This window comes from Cygnus olor, chromosome 10 (genome assembly GCF_009769625.2).
Source record: "Cygnus olor isolate bCygOlo1 chromosome 10, bCygOlo1.pri.v2, whole genome shotgun sequence".
Taxonomy (NCBI): Eukaryota; Metazoa; Chordata; class Aves; order Anseriformes; family Anatidae; genus Cygnus; species Cygnus olor.
This window is the reverse complement of record NC_049178.1, coordinates 21,249,481-21,270,179: the sequence shown is the minus strand read 5'-3', so window position 1 is coordinate 21,270,179 and position 20,699 is coordinate 21,249,481. Positions and strand designations below refer to the sequence as shown.

Sequence of the window (20,699 nt, the reverse complement as noted above, 5' to 3'; positions counted from 1 at the left end):
AGAAAGCCTGTTTTCTAATTTTTCACCAAAGAAGAGGCCAGTGTTTACAACATGAAAAAATCTTTCATGAACCAAACGTCAGGCTTGCAAAGACTCCACAGGAGATAAGGCACAAGAAAACAGACTGACAGGAACTTCTGGGCTTTGAGTTAGTGAGGACAAAATGCGAGACATGGGACCAGCGCACAGAACTACAAACAAAAGCACCCAAAAGCAAACAGGACTCGCCATTCACCTATCTTAGCTGGAAAGATCAACTACGGTGTTAGCAGGGAAACAAAAGAAAACCGGACAGGAAAGAAGACCATCAAGAAAAGACCACAAGAAAACCATCAGGCTAAGGGACAGGAAGGATTAGAGGAAAACACAGTAGCTTCCATAACATTTTGTTTAACCTCCAGTTTCTTGTGTTTCGTCCAAACCAAGGCAGAAGAGAGCCACTTAGCACTCTATACTTCAAGCAGGATGAAGGTCTCTTCTCTGGATGCTTCAGCAATCATCCCAAATCGTCTTCTGGGGATACGCTCTCTAATTAGCACGTCCTATTCTGCTTGCTGCTTCCCAAGTTTAATTGAAGCTCTAAGTGACACTTCCCAAACGGTCCTAACCCTCAGTTCTGCAGACTGCAGGTCCCTTTCATACAGAGATCACAAGAGAATCAGACTATGCGTGGCCTAATTTTACAGACAGAAAGTTTCATGATGCATCCTTAGCAAATTGGCATTATATTATGCATGTTCATGTTTCGCAGCATTTTGGTGAAAGCTGAATGCAGCTCTGACTCGCACACACGTGTGTTAAAAGCACATGTAAGCTCACCATCTCTGGGGACTGGATGGGCAGATGGCAGCTGGGATGACTGAAATATCAAAAGATAGCTTTTCTGCTAGGTTCTACCCGGGTTTCCAAGACCTCAGTCTTGCTGCAGCATATTTTCTGTCAGACATTTACAGACTGTGTTACACAAGGGCATAGCTGCAGACTTGTGGATGGACCACTGCTTTCTGGGATTCAAAACAAGTGCATTCAGAAAGAGCTAAGAATTATTTAAATAGAATAGGTTTCCAGTCTTTGGATGAGGGAAATAAAAAATAGAAACAAAACTCTAAAGAGTCCATGGTCTCTTCTCTTTCTCATAATCCTCATCTCCTTCACACTGGAGTAATGTTCTTAATGTACAACGCTGTGCTTTAATAACCCTCTCTCCAATGACTACTAAAAATGCGATATAGTTCAATAAAACACTATCTCAGCACTGCAAAAAACACCTCCCTATATACTGCCTGAGGATAATCAGTTCAGTTTAATGGAGTTCTGCAACAAAATGTAAGAGGCGCAAAGTTAGGAGTGAGCTCTTGGAAGGCAGTCTAGGTTTCAGCCTAGCAGTCTTACCTCACGTCAAACAACCGCTGCCGGACCCCGGGTTACAGAGCAGAGGCACGCCAGGTCCTCGGGGGGCTCTGCAGAAGGGCACGGCCTCCAGGCAGGCTCAGAGGAGGCAGGGGCCAGCCGTGGGGCTAGGGAGGCCCTGGGGAAGGAGCCTGCAGGCAGTTCTGAGTACTGCCGGGTAGGGGTCAGGACACTGCCCAAGCATCCCGGGCACTCGGTTTGGGCTTTCTTTAACCCTAGGTAGGGGGGTACGGGTGCTGAGCTGCAGGCACGTTTGCCCTGACCTGACGCAGAGGTTCCTATGGACACTGTGAACTGGAAGAGCAAACACAGGTGAGGGTGATCCTGGGAAACAAACATATAAAGGACACGGCACAACGATCACCCTCTATCTGGGACAGCAAGGCTTTGCTTCGCAGGTTTTGAACTGCAGTCATGGTCTAGTTCCTGAGATGCCTGCGTGCATTAGCTCTCAGATGAAAGTTTGCCACAGCTCAAGGAGTGACCTTAATACAGTTTTCAGCAGACCTGAGTCCTAGCCTCTACTCGGCAGGTGCATTTCATCTTTGCAATTCACCTGTAATCCCATCCGGGCAAGCCACAAATACAGACGTGCAGGTCTAGGAGCATAAAAACCTATTTGGCAAAAGATGTGCTCAACCTAGCCACCAGGAACAGCCTCCACTGTGTGGTCATTTACATTGGCCCCCCCCCCCGGGAATCTCAGAAGATGGATCGCATATAGTTATATATGAGTTCTTTTAGCACAAAGCTCTTCATTGACTGTTTTCTAAAGAGTTTTTTCGATGCACATCCCATTAAAGACAATGTAATTCTCTTCATTTGGTGCTGAATTCAAGAGGTGTATGAAATACTTGTCAATATTTGGACTACCTAATGTGTTTAACTGAAAGAAAAGTGATTACTGCTGAAATCATTTCTCCTGTAAAGCCCATACTGCCCTACTGTGCATCCAGAAACACTATGAATTTTTAAAGTCTTCATTTTCCTTTCAAGAAATGGAGTTATGGCTATAGTATACCTATTTTTGACAGGCCAGTTTTTAAAAAATCATCCTTTTCCTTCACAGAAGGAAGAACAAAGGAAAAATAGATCATCTTATCCCCCTCCTCCCTCTCCCACACCTTTTGCTGCATACAATAAAAAGCCCAAACCCAAGTGTTGGGACTTATGTGAATCAAACACTGATTTCCTGAGGTGAAGGGATCCTGAGGGATGCTGGAACTACCCAGTTGAGAGGCTCACGGGACAGAAAGATAGGGAGGACTTTATAGGGCATGTTCTTATCACCGAACTTGTTACTTGCCTACTTAAAAATATGACTTACTAAAATGAGTGAAACCACAGGAGAATGTACACAAAATAGCAACAAACATATAAACCACAGTTTTCAGGATTTTTAGGCAACACTTCATTTCCAGAGAGCACTTCTTAAGCACCAGCGTCAAGCAATGGAAAATAAAAAATCATATTTTCCTAAATTGAATGCATAAGGCAGAATACCCACCACCAACAGTTTGACATCATTCACTCATCATTCTGTAAGTTTTAAAGCCCCCAAGAAGCCCATGCAAATATATCTAATATCCCAAATAAAAAAGGCAGATGCATTGCAGTAGCATCTATTAACATTAAGAACTCATATTCTTTTACAAAGACAGTCTTTGCACTGATGTGAACCTATAAGCATCAACAGATTTTTCACTGTGCGAGCAGAAGGATGGAGTGTCAAGTCTGCCTGAGATCTGTCTCCTGCAGTCCTGATTCAATGAACTGCTCATCCAGTGCTGTTATGGTGTGGGACACGCTGGACTACTTTGTTGTACTCACCATAAAAGAATAAGAGCAAGTAAATTTACTTTGCAGCAAGAACTCAGGAGAGTGAAAATATTTTTATCTTCTGTTCTTTGGTACTTACGGAAGCAAGAAATGAGGTCACGCTCCCAAATCAATAGGTAAATATTTAAACAACCCTTACATAGCAGGAAAGCTTGATCTCTAGACCTTTGCTGGAAACTTTATATGGGAAGGAAATGCTAGCAAATCTGAAATTCAAAAGAGCAAAGAGACCAAACCAAAAAAAAGGATGAGTAAAAATTAATATGCAGAATATGTCCCTTTTCCCTTACTGTTGGGGCACTCATCACATTAGTTTAAATTTAATTAAATTTCCTTATATTATTTGCAGATCAAATTTCACACTCTTCTACCTACACCTCATGGTACACACCTACAGCTACAGTGCTGAGCGGCCCATTATTTCAGTCACCATTTATTATATCTCGTAGGAATTTAAGAGATAAAAAGCTCAACTTGATAGATGAAAATTTGCATGTGCAACTAATTAGTAAGAAGAGGAATTTTGCTCGCTTTATAAATCCCTGTACTTCAGGATGTGACGATACCACTAAATTATCATCACCAGCACACCTACTTGCTCTGAGCATGGGCTGTCCTTGTTCCGGGCTTCTGATGCACCCACAGAAGTGAAAACCAGGCCGAGGCTGCAGGAACCTCCCCAGAGGAGTCTCCAGGTACACACATGCCGTTAGTGAAGCCACAGGCCAGGCCTTACCACCAGATTCTGACGTCTGCTGGCCGATCAAAAGTCCCTGACCTGACAGAGAGCTGCTGAGCTTCTCGAATTACACACTATGACCAAACGAGCAGATTTTAGGACCACATTGAAAACAACGACAAGATCTTTGCTGACCACCTGGACATCTGTATACCGAACCTGAAACCCGGGGACTGACCTGTGAGAGGAGCGCCCAGCGGGTGACTGCCCTCAGCATCCGAAAAAGGCCCGGTAGGTCAGCGGGAACCAACCCTCAGTGGGTCAAACTGCCCCAGGCCTTCAACCAGACCCCGTGGCTTGCAGCCTGTTTTACCAGCCAGGAAAAAGAAGAGAAGCCCTGAAAATTATTCAACTTTTTAAATGTTTTTGCCCTGCAAGAGCAAGGAAGCAACCCCACCTGCCCCTCTCCTGCTACGTGCTGCTATCCCGCCAGAGGACCAGATGGCAGCGGTTAGGTTTCAACACCTTTAATCCGTAACACCTGATAAGAGACAATAAAATTCTCTCTTGAAATTGTTAGGCCTATTACTTGCATAAAGGAATTAAATAATCTTAAATTATGTGTGTACTACATTAACTGAAAATCAGTAGATCAATGTAACTTTAGAGAACACGTGATAACTTTTACTTCGCACAAAACAACTATTTCCTTTATTTTTAATTCATTTTGTGGGCAGGAAGATGACAAAAGGAACCTTTATTTGGCATAAACTACTGCCATGTGTAGGGGAAATTAACACTGAAAATTAATTTCAAATATTCCTCTTGGTTTCAAAGGTTTTAAATTAATCATTCTTCCCAATATTTTGACATATTGGAAGAACTTGATTAGATTGATTCAAAAACAATGACTGAAGAGACAGCTCACTGATTTCATTAGATTTCTCTCTGGCATTCCTTGCCTACCTACTCATATAAGGCTTGCACTAACACCACCGAAAAGCTGCTTTACTATCAAATCTATTTGAATTGAGAGCACTGAATTTTCTATTTAAAATTCTATTTCTTGCAGCTGACACACACATCATTTCATAGCTCATGTCTTTGCGTTATAACATTTATATATATTTTTCAAACTTTATACATTAAAATCAAGGTAAGCCGTTAGAGCCATTTGCCAACCACATCGAAGCCCCCATCACTCGTGCAGGAACGCAGAGCACTGTGCTACGGCAGCGGCTCAGCAGAGGCAGCCCGAGCACGGCAGCTGGGTGCAGCTCTCCGCAGACCCCCCAGGCACCCAACATGTTTGCCCCTCGAGGCAGCCGAGCGTGGGCACCTTGCCCTGGGGTGCCCCAAGATGCCGCAGCCCCCAGCACAGGGAGAAGCAGACGCTGCCTCAGCAAAGTGCAGCTCACTGCTGAGCGACTTCCATCAGCTTGCTTTATCCAAGCAATGGGTACAACTATATAAAATGCAACAGGCCCTAGCACTTACAATTGTTAGTGATTCTGTAGCCATGGGGCTAGAAACTCACTCGACTGCTCCTGAGCAGTGCTCTGCTGCTGTCCACTCGCATTTTTTGTGTCTTTAAAATGCCTCCAGGATGTCTGTGACCCTCACCAGGCGGTGATGCATGCCCCAGCAGCGGGGCAGCCGTAACCTCTCTGCCTGTGCCAGACCGTGCACAGACGTTTGATCGTGCCGGAGCATTCCTTCCTTGTGCACGTCTCATCGAGCAACGTCCGACTGGCGACAGGGTTTAAACATATTTGTACAGAAGCACCAGGTTTTGACATTGATAGTGCAGCAGTTACAGCTACTGGAGCAGGAGGCAGAGTCCTCGAAGCAGCTCTGCTGCCTGCCTGCCCGCAGCAAGCGTCGGGACACAGGGCAGCCCCAGCCTCCCGGCCAGGAGCCAGCCCTGCAGCCACAGCTTCTGCACAAAGGGGTGTCTTTTAAAAGCCAATAAGCATGCTTTGGTATGCCTATATCAGAACAATGCAATGTTCTCTGCATAAAAAAAGGATAAAAAAAAAAATATGCATAATATCAAATGGTCTTGTTAATCTGTTTGGTTTCATTTGTTCTACGGACTTGTTGTTTGGGGGAAATTAATGTTTTTTAATTAAGTTGCCTGCATAGTTACTTAGGTAATATGCGTCTATCAAATATTTTCAACAGTTCCACTTTACCCAAGCAGCACATCTGCACCAGTAGCTCTAGTTTACTGTGGTAAAGCAATTTGTTGAGTCATGCTCTTTTTCCCTCTACATCCCATTTTGATTCCCCAGACAGAGTCAGTTCTCCATTTGTTAATCCATATTTAATTTTTAAATCACAAAACACCCTGGTTTTAAAGATAAGCTTTTAAAATGCCCTCCTACACAGTCTTTCTTGCTGTCTCCCGGGATATTGCCGATAACAAGCAAAATCATATGCTTCAAATATTAATGAAGAAGCTGCTACTGGAAACTGAGAACTTTGAGGCCAGGTGATTATCATGCGGAGATGTGATTTAAAATCCAACCTGAAGAGAAACAAGGCTAAGGAAAAAGAGTCGTAAAGACAACACGACACTTTGCAAGTGTCAGATAAGGATCTATAGAGACATCCCTTCAGTCCAGCTCAGCACATCTGAGCAATCCTTGCATGGGCTGGGAGCCCGGAGCACTCGGGGTGAGGGCTCCAAAGTTCCTCCTTCTTAGGGACACAGAAAATACAAGAATAACCATAAAGCTGTTGATTTCTCCTGCTTGGAGCATCCCTGGGACACGCATGCAATTTACAATACGAGACAAAACCTTTCATCTGTAAGCTGCCTCATTGAAATCCAGGCACTTATTAAAATCTCTTGAAAAATATTTACCACAGAGCTGTTTGCCTGCTTTTGTTTTTGGTGCAATATCATTTACATGGTAATTTCCTGACCACCTTAAAGAGAGCCCGAAGGCCGCAGCTCTGGGTGGGCGCTGGGCTGGGCTCCCCCCTTGCCGCCAGGAACACGGGGTGACGAGGGATGGCTGTGGCAGCCTCCTCCCTCCTGTTTTAAAAGCCTCCTAAATTCCGGAGCATGGCAATACAGTCCTTCATATAAGGAAGAAGGCTGTTCTTTATTTCATGTCCTTTCAAAGAGGCCAGAGGTGGATGGGCACAAGAACTCCACCAAAGGTGGAGTCGCACATGGCGGCTGGAAGCAATGCACGGGGCGTTGCTGGAAACCTTCCCTCCTCGCTCCTGTGATCGATTCAAAACCTTCCTTCTGTGAGTTGTCAGAAAGGGACCTTTAAAGAGCTCTGAATTCACCTAAAAACACGCGTATAAGAGGCACAAAGGGGCTCCACTCCTGCATTTTTCAGAGTGTCACGTGCTGTAGGAACAAGTGATTTCTTCAGGGTTGCTCCGAGCGATAACAGCAGAGGAGTGCTGTTCTAACTGAGGGTCTCAGTAAAGCTTTTAAATGCAAACTTGATTTTTGCCACATCAGAAAAACATTTCTACTAAAGTAATTCTGAGAATAAATTTTAATTTATCAGTGCTATTCAAAAAATGGTAAAATAATCTCATGGATAAGGAGAATTCTAGCTGAAACAGTAGCACTGGTAAATCCTGTACCTGACTGATAAATCTTGGAAGCCAATTTGGAATTCTTTCCACCTTTCATTCAAGATTCTTTATTTTTCTTGTAAAAGTTACGGTGCCTAGGAGACCTACCTCCTTTTTAATTACTAGTGCAGGCTGATTTGTACATGCCTTTTATTAGGGTTAAGGTCACCGTCACTGCACACCTGTGTCTTTCAGATATCAAAACAGCAATGTATGATTCTGAGCTCCTTTACTGAAAATTAAATAGACACTTTCTACATGAAAAACAAAAAGTGTTCCAGTTTTTCATCTGGTTATCTACAAGCCTGCTAGCACATTAGTATTTCTCTACGTCACTCGCTCATCCTTGAGCCATCCCTAGAAGAGGGGGACACATTTATATCCCTCTGCTCACAATCACACAGCAGCGACCTGCAGAAGGTCCACGAAGGAGTTTGGCATTGTTGCATAGTCACAAATGGGGTCCAGGAGCCAAAGCTAAATTCAGATCTTGAGTCTAACGTGACTCATTAGTTACTGTACATACTTCATATATTAACAGCTGTCCCAGTAGGCTGGCCAGGCCAACCCCAAAGCCACAAGCTTTGGTAACCATTCCTTCTGCTTGCACCCTTCAAGGATGTGTCCCTTAAGACTTTCCTTGAGGATTCTGAGATAGCAGGAAAGTTGGGTGATGAGACACTGGACAAATGAAACATCGCTGAATTATTTTGTGAGTCCATACCAAAATAACACTGTATTAACGATCATCCCCTTTACGCAGCACGGTGTAGGACAGGAAGTTTTCCGTCGAGGACCCTTCACTGAGTGCAAGAAGTCAGGAGAGTTAGGGACTGCCCGGAGCAGACGAGGGTGTGTGGTGGGGTCCCTCCTGGGCAAGAGCAGAGCCAAAGCAATGAACACCAGGTCCTCTCCTTGGCAAAGTAAAGGAAATAATCCCAAACACACAGGCTTTTTAAATGCCTTATGAAGTCTCAAGATCATTGACATTCTAGCCTTTCCCTCCCGACAGACTCTTAGAAAAAAGGCTGTTTCATCCTATTATCATTATTTTAACTTTATTCAGTAGTTTAGAAACATGATGTACTGCTTGCTTTATACAGCAAATGCAGAGTTCAAAGATTTTCGTGTCCTCTGACTGGGTTTAGAGAATACTAATGTAATCTCTACTTCAAGGCACTCAGCTTCTGTAGCAGAGGATAGTGTAGAAAAATAATTTCATTTTTTCCTACGTTTCAACTATATAATGAATGTTCCTACAGGTTTTGAATAAGCATAAGGGCTTTCTTTTAAGAAAGCTCTAGTGAAGTAGTCGGAGACACAGTACAAAATATTTTAAAAATATGCTTTCATTCTTGAAAAAACACATAGATACCTCTGAGAGTAGGAGAAGAAAAATAAACGTTTAGGACTGCATTTCCGCACCAGAACATCATTATCTCCCCATCACACTGTAAAGTATAAGATGCTCTCATGAATCGATGCAGTGCAGTGTCAGGACCAGGAAAGGACACAGGAGTCCAATCCTCTGCACTGGTTTGTGTTCCCTCCTGCTTCGTTATCAGAGAGTTCAACTAAAGTATGAGTTCCCATCCACCTTGCAGTAGGAATGTGCTTCAAATGTTTACTTTTGGATAAATAAATGGAATTCTTAAAATGACAGTTCAAATGATTCACTCTAAGTCAGTAAAATGGAGTATCATGAAAATAATATTATGTTCCAGCATTCAGTCTTGTATTTCTTAACGTCTTCTGATAAAAACATGTTTTAAAGCCTCATCAAATCTCACTTATCAGATGTCCTCACTGATTTCATATAAGTTCATTAAAAAAAATAATGCAGTTCATGATGGTATTTGAATTCAATACACAAACTGCATAAACACGCAGTTGTACGCTGACAGTAGTGAAAATGCACTTCGAGAAGATAAATAAGATTCTTGTTCATGCACTAGTTATAAAGCTATTGCTACTTGCACTGCTAAGGCTACTGCATGTCAGCAGTTAAAACAAAAAACTTCACATCTTGGCTGCTAATGTTCTAGTTCAGATAAAATGTTTCAGGTTGCACGAGGCTTCTTTTTTTTCTTTTTTTTTTTCTTGTAATTAAAGGACAAAAAAGCAGAGTAGTGGGAGGACTTTCTGTTTTTAATGGAAGGCATGTCAGTGTGGGAACACGCAACTGTTGCATACAGCTTAAATGGAAGGGATTCAAACTGAATCGGTTCAATGCACACTTCTTTTACACCAACAAAGTGATTTTTCACAGAAGTTGTATGCCTGTGTGTCTAGCAACATATCAAACCAGAACTTCACATTTAGTGAGGTCATATTTAGTAGACCTTTGGTTTTAAATTCAGATAAAAATTAATGTCTGCATGTTATTATAAACCTCACAGAACTGCCTATAAAATCCTGTGCTACCAACGGGAGAGAGACAAAGCACAGCATGACAAAGTGCCTACACAGAATTCAAGAAAAACAGAAAGTATTTAACGTGAGATATGGCACGACTAGCTGAGAACAGGTTTTTAGGGTACTTTCCTTCTGTCTCCCTCCAGAAGCAGCGACCATGTTGGAGAACAGGACCGCAGCGGGGAGGCAGGAGCGCACACGTGGCGGTCACATCGCACAGCGCAGCCTCAGTGCTCAGAGCTCCGCGTTAGCTGCGAGTTCCCTCGCTATCTGGCAGGCTGCAAGCACTACACAAAGCAGGATAAGCATGCTATACCATCTGATCTCTCCTCAAAATCTCTAATCCAGGTTTTACTTAACACATGGTTTCATCAGGGTGAAAAGATGATTTGTAAAATTAATTTTCCTAAGAAACCTATTCAACTGTAAGCCATTTAAAGAGCTAATTTCCTCTCTGTCCTCAGGAATGTTATTTACTAGGATTATCTTTATCAGGGAAATTATCACAGGCAGTTGAACATTTTTATCTCGCACTGTCTCATTAGGGAGATACTCCAACTGGGCTTCCTGGATTCCTCCCCTCAGTTCCCCTACTGTTGCCTCTCCACAATTAGCCTGGCATCTTCTATCTAGTATCCTCTGGGCGGCTATCCCTTGAAGACAGCTAGCACAATAAAATATCAGGATTATATGACATGGTAAAAACACCAGGCAATGCTTTTATCAAGAGGATCTGCTAAAAGGTCAGCACATAACTGAGGGATGAATTAAAGGAAGAGTTGCAGAAAAACATTTTCAATTATGGAACAAAATTGTTTGAACATATTTGCCTTTTCTGCACACCTGTTTTTATTCTACATTTTCCTCCTTTGCTTGTTTACTAGAAAGGGAGCTCAAATAGCTTGAAAAGAAATAAATTAAAAAGAATAATTGGAAACTAGAAGGGAGGGTGGGATGGGCATGGGAATGTAACCATGAAAGGCAGATGTAATTAAAAATAACCACTTTAATGCCATGCCAAGAAGGGTGCAATTCAATCAGGCCCACTCAGCTGGAGTGTCACAGGGCTCACAGCTCCGCAGGATGGAAAGGCCTCGGCATCCTGATGGCTTTGGGAATTAAAACCTGTTCTGAGAGGCAGCACTGGCAGCAGGGGCCTGCCTCCTGACCGCCACCTCCAGTCAGCGTACTTGCTGGCTTAGTGGTTTTTGGTTTGTTTTTCTCTGAAGAAGACATAATGCCTTCTGCACACTTTAAAAAATAATGATTTCAAATATGCAATAATAACTTTCTGGTAATACAGTTACTCTCTTTGAATAAAACCAGCCCTCTTTCACAGGAGACGTTCGTGTAGAAGAGAATAGGAGAGCCAAAAAACCCCTTCGTCAAAACCTCTCTGAGCTAACTACCTTTTAGAAGATGGCTTTTGGAGTAATACTGCATTTTCTTCTTTCCTTATCTTTATTAATACACCACTTTACAACTCTGACACACAACAGCTCTTCTCCTTCAGAATTACATTTTTATGCTAACCAGGAAAAAACGCACCAGGACTGCAGATCTTAGTGCTGCGTGCTGTACGCCGGCCTTGGCTCGAGGCAGAGGTCTCACGGCAGGGCAGCCAAGGTGTTACTGCGGGATAACAGCTCCTTCTCCTTCCCTCCAGACACTCGGCACCCAGCGCCAGGGCAGGTTTATTTTTTTCCATCAGCGCCAGAATAACCTAACACATTCAATTCTAATTCCCAGCTGTGTAACGTAGAACTGAGAGCTGTCCTTTGCATTAGCAAATTAGAACTAGACCTTGCAGTTGAGCTGTGCGGTTTGAATTCCTCTGCCCGTACGGAGCAATCAGCAGAGAAAGCTGCACTTCAGCAGCTTCGTGAGCACCTCGTCGGCCCACGGACACCGCGGTCATCGGCCCAGAGGGGCCGCGGGACCACCAGGGCTGCGGGCAGGGAAGCCCACCGACCTCATAGCGAGTGCCGTGCACAGGGCACAGTTGGGTCTATGGTTTTTTTTAATGTACTTCAGTGGCTATGTTGGCACGATCCAAAAGAAAAGACATAGGAATGAAAACAAACATGGAGAAATCCAGAAGTGGAAGGAACAATATAAGAAAACATTTATTCTAGTGAAGATTAGCTGCAATTTCTGGCAACTGCTGGTAACCAGTAAACAACTCATCACTGTTGAAATATATGCTGTTTGCAACTTCAGTAACAAATGGATCACAGCTTTTATGCGTGCTTAATATTTTTTCTTTATCAGTTCTACCTTCTGAGTGGGTTTGATATTTGCTAATATCCCCAGATTTCAGAAGCAGATGATGTAATATCTGCTTAAAAACAACAGATTGTTTGATGTATTTTTTTTCAACCAGACACTGAGAATTGTTCAAAATTCCTAGCAAAACTAGATAGGAACACAAAATAAGAGAGATTATCCATGTTCGGGAGCAAAAAAAAAGAAATTGCAAACAAGACTCCTTTGAGGCCATAGCTTTGCCCTGAAGTTGGCCAGACAAAAACATGCAGAAATCAATACCTTCTGAGGCAGGTTATATCTCATTAGCAACTCCTGGTTCATTTGCTGCCTTTACACTGTCCCTCTCAGCCTCCCGACGACTCGCAATCCTTGGCAAATGGAAGCTACCCTTCATAAGAATAATGCCCGTGTACTTAGGCAGAAGCCAGAAGTCATAATTCTTCTACTACTTAGGTAGAAGCCAGATGCAACGAAATGCGGCTGCAAAGTGCATCAGTGTGCTGTTTTCTTCACAGCCTTTATGGACAGTTTAAGGAGCGGTGAGGAGGCCCCTGTGGATTGCTGCTTCCACCCGTGCCATTGTTTAACGCTGCCGTGTGTCGGCTGGAAAGCAGTGATGCGTGAAATCCAATGCTAAAGAAATTCAAAAATAATGATAAACAGAGCCATTCCTCTTCGTGGTTGACTTCTATTTAGCTGTACCTGCACATAAAAGAGCTATCAAAGAAAGCTATCTGTTACTTGCCAATTCAAAATGACTTCAGAAAGCAGTCCCCAAGCTTCCAGTGATAGATGTCCAACAAAACAACCTCCTAATCTCTGCAAATTGTTGGTAAGAGCTACATTAAACCAGCCTGCCATCAATCTTTGTTCTCTTTGCCGTAACTCAACTGGATGTACTACCTATAAGCACTTAGAAGAAACAACCGCAGTAAGCTGCTATGGTAAAAGTAAAGCCAGCAAAAGAAAATGGGAGCTTTGCTTCAGAAATCCAGCAATTGCTTTCTACTGCTACCATACCAAGGCGAAATACAGGGAAGGAAAGACAATTAATTCTGACAGTGGTCTGATTTTGCCTTCATTTCAAAATATTTTCCCCTTTCCTACTTCTGACAAAAATAACTTCCTTGCATAAACTTGTAGAGGCTTCTTTTTTGTTAAAAAAAAAAGATAAATTAATCAATTAAGTAAAAGAAAAAAAAAAGTCCCACCTACTGTAGCTGTCTGGCTCCAGGCTAGCTCAATGAGTCATTAGTGTTGAGTTGCATTTAATTTATCTAGAGTCCTTCGAAGGTGAAAGGGTTAAAGAAATCAGTGGCAATGACCAGAGCTTCCAAATCTAAGTGAATGTCTTCGGGTTTTTGCCTACCAGCTGGAATATGAGCTAACATGAACCGATAGCCCTCCTGCTAACAGACAGAAATGACTCCCAGGAGTAGGCACAGTGTGACTGGAGTGGTTTGATTGGTTAAATTAACTTAATTTTTACTGTGGATGGCCACTTATGCCTGTTTATTTCATGGAAGGATTTCATCTTTGCTGCGTTGTATTTTCAACATACCAATTTTCTGTCTGACCTCGTCTTCTTTCATTTTGCAGCGTTAGAATTCAAAAGTAAATAGCAAAACACCTGTGATTTTGCATCAAATTTCTGCATTCATCTTAAAAGTGGTGACTGATTCAAGTAGTTAAAACTCTGCCAGCCGGTTTGGTCCGAAGGTGTATTACAGAGATAATTCAGAGATCTTTTGTTTCCATGGCAAATCAGAATGAACAACACTGAAATCAAGAGAGTTAAATCTATGGAAAAAGCATTACGGAGAAAGAGACAGGAACTGAACGGAGTTAGGGTCATTAAGCTATAAATATAAAAATAATCAAATCTCTTGGGCTGTGACTGAGTGCCCAGCGAGGCACTCGAAGGGTGGGCTCACTGGCTTCATCCCCTCAGCTCTACCTGGAGGAGATGCTGGCTGAGCAGAGACACATGGTCCCCAGGAGAACTCCAAGCAGATGCCTGCATGTGAATAACTCTCCCTCATTACTTTTCTATAAATTGTTGAGCATTGCCACGCTAAACTTCCTGATCTCTCCAACTCTCTCAAAATTCTGGCACGAAGAGCTAGCCAGGGATTGAAACTAAATATACAACAAATACTCTGTGCTGTACAGAGATGCATCAGCCTGAAAAGCGTACAAGAAAAGCAGAGCAAATAATGTTTTTTCTAACAGTGGTGCAAGTGGACCCAGACAAGCAAAGTACCCAGCTCCTTAGCTCAATTCCAAGCTCCATTTTCAAGCAGAAGTCACCTCATCTCAGACAGTTCATGAAGACGTCTGTCAGACATGGAGAGTAAGAGAAGAAAGCTTCTGTAATCAAGGCCATGATTAATTATTCCACACAATTTTATTCGGCCTTTTTTAGACGTGGTTACTCAGCTGCCCTGACGGAAGCTGTCTTCACGTAGAGATTATTTTGTGAAGATTTATGAGATTACAGTAATCTTCCCCGGTCAGTACATTTGTTCTGCAATTACATATTTAGAGTTGTGATCAGCGGAGTCAAACCGATTTCTGAGATCTGCACGCGAGTGAAGGTTTCTGGATGCTCACGAGGGGACGACGCAGAGCACCTTTCACACAAAGGAGGCTCTGTAACGCCTGTTACCCCATTAACATGCAAGAGGTGACATTTTAACCAAGACACTGCAAACATTTAAGCTGTCACTGAATTTGTTACAAACTTTATAATTGTCAGTCACAGTCATCCTAAAAGTGAGTTAGCTGAGCTTTCAGATTCTTGAGTCACCACAGGGCTGGAGCTGAGAGCACCTGAAGGGCCGCGTGGCTCCGCAGCGCTGCAGCCAGCACGCCGGGGTGCAGTCACTGCAGCCTCGCCACACTGACCCCACAGAAGGCAAATACAAGGCTTACAGCTTGGTGCTCATTAGAACCTTTTAATTTTTTTTTTTTAAATAACACAGTGTAATGTGTTAAAAGCCAGTCATGACTTTGCCAAAAACCAGTCTCAAAGTTCCATAGAAAGCTCTTCTCTGTAATTCTAAATTTATTAATGCTTCCTTCACATCGATGAAACTACGGAACTGTTTTTATTGAACGGCTAAATTAACCTGAAAAATATTCATGTAAGAAACAGCACCATCTACACACAGTAATTTTAAAGGAATTCCTCTTTAAAAACAAAAGACGGTGGTTGGTAGACCTCAAAAGTATTTAGTTTTCCAATATGGTTAAAACTTACTGTGTTAAATACTCTAGGTATTTGCACCTGAAATCTAGTTCTAGAAGCATGTTATTACCCCTGTCTCTAAATCTATCCAAAACATCTGATCCATCCATCCACCAGCACCTGAGACAGTCACCCAGTGCCCAAATCCCTGCGTACAGAGGACGGGACCGCTTTCTCCTGCCTGAGGAGCAGACGGTGGAGACCCAGCACAGGGGCAGCAGAGCATGCCAGCACTCACTGGATTCACAAGACGACATGCAGAAAGATTGAACAATTCTTGATAACTGCTTTAATGTTTCAATCATTTTCTTTGTTATTTTATCTTTAAATAACCCGTTTTTGTCAGATGTTAGCATATCTTATGTGGCAAAATAGTTACTCCATCTTTTCCACACGAAAGCCAAGGAACCCTCCTACTGCCATCAGAGCACCTCCCAAGATTGCCTGTCCCCAGCTCCGGCCCCTGATTCAAGGGAGAGCAGGTGGCGGGACCTTTCAGGGCTCAATCATTTCCCCCATTTCTTGATTGGCTTCAGAAAAGGCAGATTATTTTGCAAAGGCTTCAAAGAACCTCCAAGCCCAACCACTCGGGCAAAATGAGACAAAATTAAAAAAAAAAAATAATCACACTGAATTTCCTGTAAACTATCAGCATTATAGCAGTTATCTATTTTTACGCTACTTTAACACGTCTATTTGTTTCAGGTGAACAACAGTTGGTAGCTTTGCTACTCTTATTTGGTAAGTAGGTGAGGTAGGGAAAGTATAGTGCTGAGCAGTGCCTAGAGAATTGTTTCTGGATTAAACAGTCGGTACCTATAATATTCTTATTCAAGGCTCCTTTTATTTTCCATTGATTTTTCTTCAGCAACGTCACTTGTGATAACAGATCCAGATCTTAGTTGACCTACATAATAATACTCCTAGTACAGAATGCACACGCTGCTTTCCGCTATTTTTGTAGAACATAAACATAAACGTATATATTTTGCTTGGTTATCATGCCTCTCAGAAGCTATAAAAATCAACTTTGAACAAATGTCCCAAGCTTGTCCAATTTGTAAGCCAAATTCACAGAGCTACCTTTTTTTCCAGAAGTATACAACAATTATAGGTTTATTATTTCATTTGAGGCATAAATCCTACTATTTTACCCTAATATGACACTGAAGAGCTTCAATCTACGGAGACAGCCATCCCTGACCTAAGGGAAGGAGGAGACAGAAGCTCTCCTTCAGCCCCTGTCAATGTTTATCAGTTTATAGCAAGAAGTAAACATGGTAAGATAGGAAGAGAGACGCATCAAAATAATTTCAAGCTTTCTTCTTATTATTCTGTTACCTTCTAATTGTCATAAATTAATCTTGCAAAATGACAGACCTCTTGTTCTCTCTTCTTGCTGTCTTATTCCTTCTTTCCCTAAAATTTAATAGCAGCCTCATCTGCCTGCCATTCCCCCAAAAGTTCAGGTCCATGCTTTAAATCAGACTTTAATAAGCGTAGGAAAAACTTTGGTTAACCTAGTTGAATTATATCTAATTAAAAAAAAAAAAGGCAAAACACATACAAATAATCCAGCTGTTATCCTAGAGCACACAATGTACAAAAGCAATCATTTTCACGGCCTTGTTTTTCCCCCAGGCCCCCATTTCCATCCTGTTGAGGACACCAGCAGCGAGGCAGGAGAGGGCAGGTAAATGGAGCCCGTCTGCCAGGTGCTGGGTGCACACAGGGCTCGTGCTGAGCAAAGCAAGGGGCAAATGGGATGCTGCAGCCCCGGTAGGACAGCGGTGTACTTCCAACAAATTATTCCAAATTGCAAGCAAAAGACTGGCAACAAGCCTGTCCTGTGCAGCTGTGCCCAGGCTGCGTGCCCCCATTCGAAGCCTCCTCCGAGCGGATGCAAGGCCCAGCCCTGCTCCCACGCCGGCCTGGGGATGGCCTCTCCGGTTTTAGAGGAGAAAAATTTGGGGCGCTGCGGCAGGACGGTGGCAGGGGGGCACTCTGCAGGGCTCCCGGCAGAGCAGCAGCCTCGCTACCACAGCTCTGGTGGAAATAACCACGAAGCACATCGTAAAGGTCAGCTCCCGCAGAGGGGCCCCGGGGTATCCCCTGAAGCCTGCTCCGGCCGTGCGTACCCCTTCCCTCTCCATACTCCAAGAGCAGGAGAAAGATTAAAATGTCACAGTAAATAAAGCCACGGGCTCACAAACACTACATCTGAGTGACGAGCCTGATTCCTGGTTTCCAGCACTTTATCCGAGTTATTGATATTCAGCTCATGATTCAATGGACATTTTGTGAGTTCAGAGCCGTGCGCACTTACAGGCACTGAGAAAAAGGCTTCTCTCAAAACAACCCTCAACGCTGGCCATGCAACTAAACACTGGAGAGGTGAGGCACAACAGCACAACAAATACTGAAAAACAAATTGCCAAAGAGTTTACAAACTGGTGTTTTATGCATATATCCTGACTTGTTACAAACGTGTTGGCTGCAGCCAATAAATATATTTCCTCGCTGAGGGAGCACCGGAACGGTGGCACCAAACTGGTGCTGAGCAGAGCCAAAGCATTAGGAGAACAGGAGGGAACGATCACCTGCCATCACCCAACGCTCTGCCGCTGGGGAAGAGAGAAGCCAAGGGGGAGAAACCAATTTACGAACAATAGAAAAAGAATACATTTGCCAAAACAACATATACATCCATTACAATGCAGAAATGTTAATCCATCTCCGCTCATCTCAGTTTCCTTACCTTGGTGTTTTCTGTCCTTTCCTGTAACACTTACAGAGCATTCTCTGTCAGTAATCTTGTTTATTTTAATAAAGAAGTCAGTAATGAGAACAAAATCCCGTGAATCAAATGTTGACTCAAAACTGAAGAGAAATTCCCATGGGCAAATCTTTTCAGTTCTCTGTCAGCATGACTAATTCAATTAGCACCAGCCAGAGGAAGATTATGTAAAGCCGCAAAGCCGTACGTATATATTTATATGTATATAATAAAAAGGTTACAGGATAAGGAACACTCTTTGTTCCAGGTAAGAGTTGTATGTTTTGTACTTTGTATTTTAATTACCAGTACAAAAACCCAACTGTGCCCCGAGAACTTTTCTAAAGACAACAAATATTCATCAGCTCCCAACATGAACATTGCTCAGGTGCAGCTTTGCCTACAAAAAACGTATTTACCCAGGCTCCAGCAGCCGACCGGACCCACGGCCCACCAAAGCGCTGAGCACCGCCTGGCACCGCACGGGAAGGCACAACCCAGCGCCCACCCATGGGCCCCAAACCCCAAAACCAGGGAGCACACGGACCCACGGCGCGGAGCACGGCCACGGAAAAGGAGGCCTGGAGGGCAGCGCATGCAGGGGGATTTCTCCTAGGGCTCTAGCTATCACTTCATAGACAATGGTGTTAATAATAAGGCCCGAGAGGGCAAAAAACGTTAAACAGATAAGCAGGTCCACCGAAGCTAATAGCACTGTTCGGTGCTTAAATGCTTTATGAGTGCAGGTCACTGCCCCGTAGGACCAGTCCTTCGGTTTCCCTGCACTGATATTTTTACTGCAAGTTTAACTCCAGCAGTTGTTTACAAACTTTCAGACGCACACGATAACAAAGTTTTATAATCCTCTGCTTTTTTTTTTTTTCAAATTTAAATCATTTTTATATGTTGTTTGAGCAGTTATCTTTATCTGTTAATTAGTAACTATACACATGCACAAAATATAGCAGGAAATGACAAATCAGCTCTGCTTTTTATACACAGTGAAGCCTCCATCCTTCACCTTTCTTTTTCCTTGGTAGTAATTCAAACTCTTCATAAAGTACAGGGAAGAAAAGCCACTAGAAAATCAAGGAAGTGGAAAGGAGCTTGTCTTGTGGCTCACCCATGCAAGGAGAGAATTGAGGACTGCCCTTGACAGACTTTTCCAAAGACTTCACAAACCTGGAGCACAACGAAGCCTATCTAGGGAGTCAAAGTTATTGTATGAGAAAACACCTTCTTGCCTTTTTCTTGGGCTTGAAAAATGGAGGTTTAAAAATCCACCCACCTACAGAAACCCCTTGGCCACTTGGATACGAATTAATACCTGAAAATGGGAACTGAAATGAAATGAATGTGAATTCCTGGGTTAGCCAGTTCAGACAATCTGTCTGTTTTTATTTCAGAACCCAAACACACCATGGCAACCTCTGTACTGGAGACAGCGTGACTTTACACAGCTAGATAGGTCTAAGACTATGGAAAGTTTTCGGAACAAATCTCGTTTTTCTTTCTCTTCTTTCCCATAAAAAGCAGTGAAATCTCCTGCCTTGAGTCTTCCTTCAGGCTAATTTAACATTCAAGATCAGCCAAAGCAAATCAAAACGTCTTCATCAACATGCATTGAGATAAGATAAAGTTCCATATTCACGCAATTTTTGCCTGAAAAATGAACTTACAGTAAAAATACTTTTTTATAAATGTGTGAATTAAGGCTAACTAAAGCTTAAAACTCAAAATAAAATGCAAGTTAAACAGCCATATGGGTAGTTCCTGAAATACAAGGCAAGACAAGGATCGGTGCATATTGTAATGCAGTGATTTTGCACAGGCCGCTGTGTTTGACTCTGCCTGGTGCCTTACAGTCCCATCTAACAGCCACAGCTTTACTGCTCTACACCATCTTCCAGAAGGACCTCCAGATCATTAACTGAGAACATGTGGAAGCCTAAATGTGAAGTAAACCTACATCGCTCTGACTTTACCCTCAGGGAAGCTGAAACAGTGCAGTGAAAAATTTCATTGACTTCTTTTGACCTCAACCAGCTTTGGAATACTCCATAAAAAAAACTTGGCCCAAGCCCTGAATTTAATCTGCGTCAGAGCTTCAGATTCAACATCCAGCTTTCCCCAGTGCTGGGTATTGAACCAAATGCTATCGTTGTTGGATTGGAACAAGCCCAAGGATGCTCAGGAAGATACGCATCACGATATTTTAAAACTCATGAAGTAGAGGTTGGGAGAGTTGCCTTTTTTTTTTTTTTCCCAGTTTCTATTATTATTTTGAACATAAGGGCAACCCTTGCACTAGGAAACCTGCCAGGCAGCAGGCTGAACCAACTGGGTGGTCAGCACACAAGTTTGGGCAGCGGGTATATAAACCTGATCAAGCACTGACGCCTTCTGACTGCTCACGTACAGCAGCTCGTTTCTAAAGGTTTCCCATACCCAGCAAA

At 42.9% G+C, this 20,699-nt stretch overlaps 1 protein-coding gene across 7 annotated transcripts in view; it reads right to left on the bottom strand.

The window, feature by feature from the left end:
- Nucleotides 1-20,699, bottom strand: part of GRM7 (glutamate metabotropic receptor 7) — a 267,773-nt gene that overhangs the window by 136,829 nt on the left and 110,245 nt on the right. The window contains exons 1-2 of one of the 7 annotated variants that reach the window (XM_040568679.1): nt 4,148-4,290; nt 3,845-4,062 (exon numbers count right to left, since the gene is read on the bottom strand). The exons of the other annotated variants lie outside the window; for them this stretch is intronic. Coding sequence (XP_040424613.1) covers nt 3,845-3,857 — 13 coding nt within the window. The 5' untranslated portion in view covers nt 3,858-4,062; nt 4,148-4,290. Of the gene's footprint in view, nt 1-3,844; nt 4,063-4,147; nt 4,291-20,699 lie in introns of those variants that run through there. 7 annotated transcript variants of the gene reach the window in all.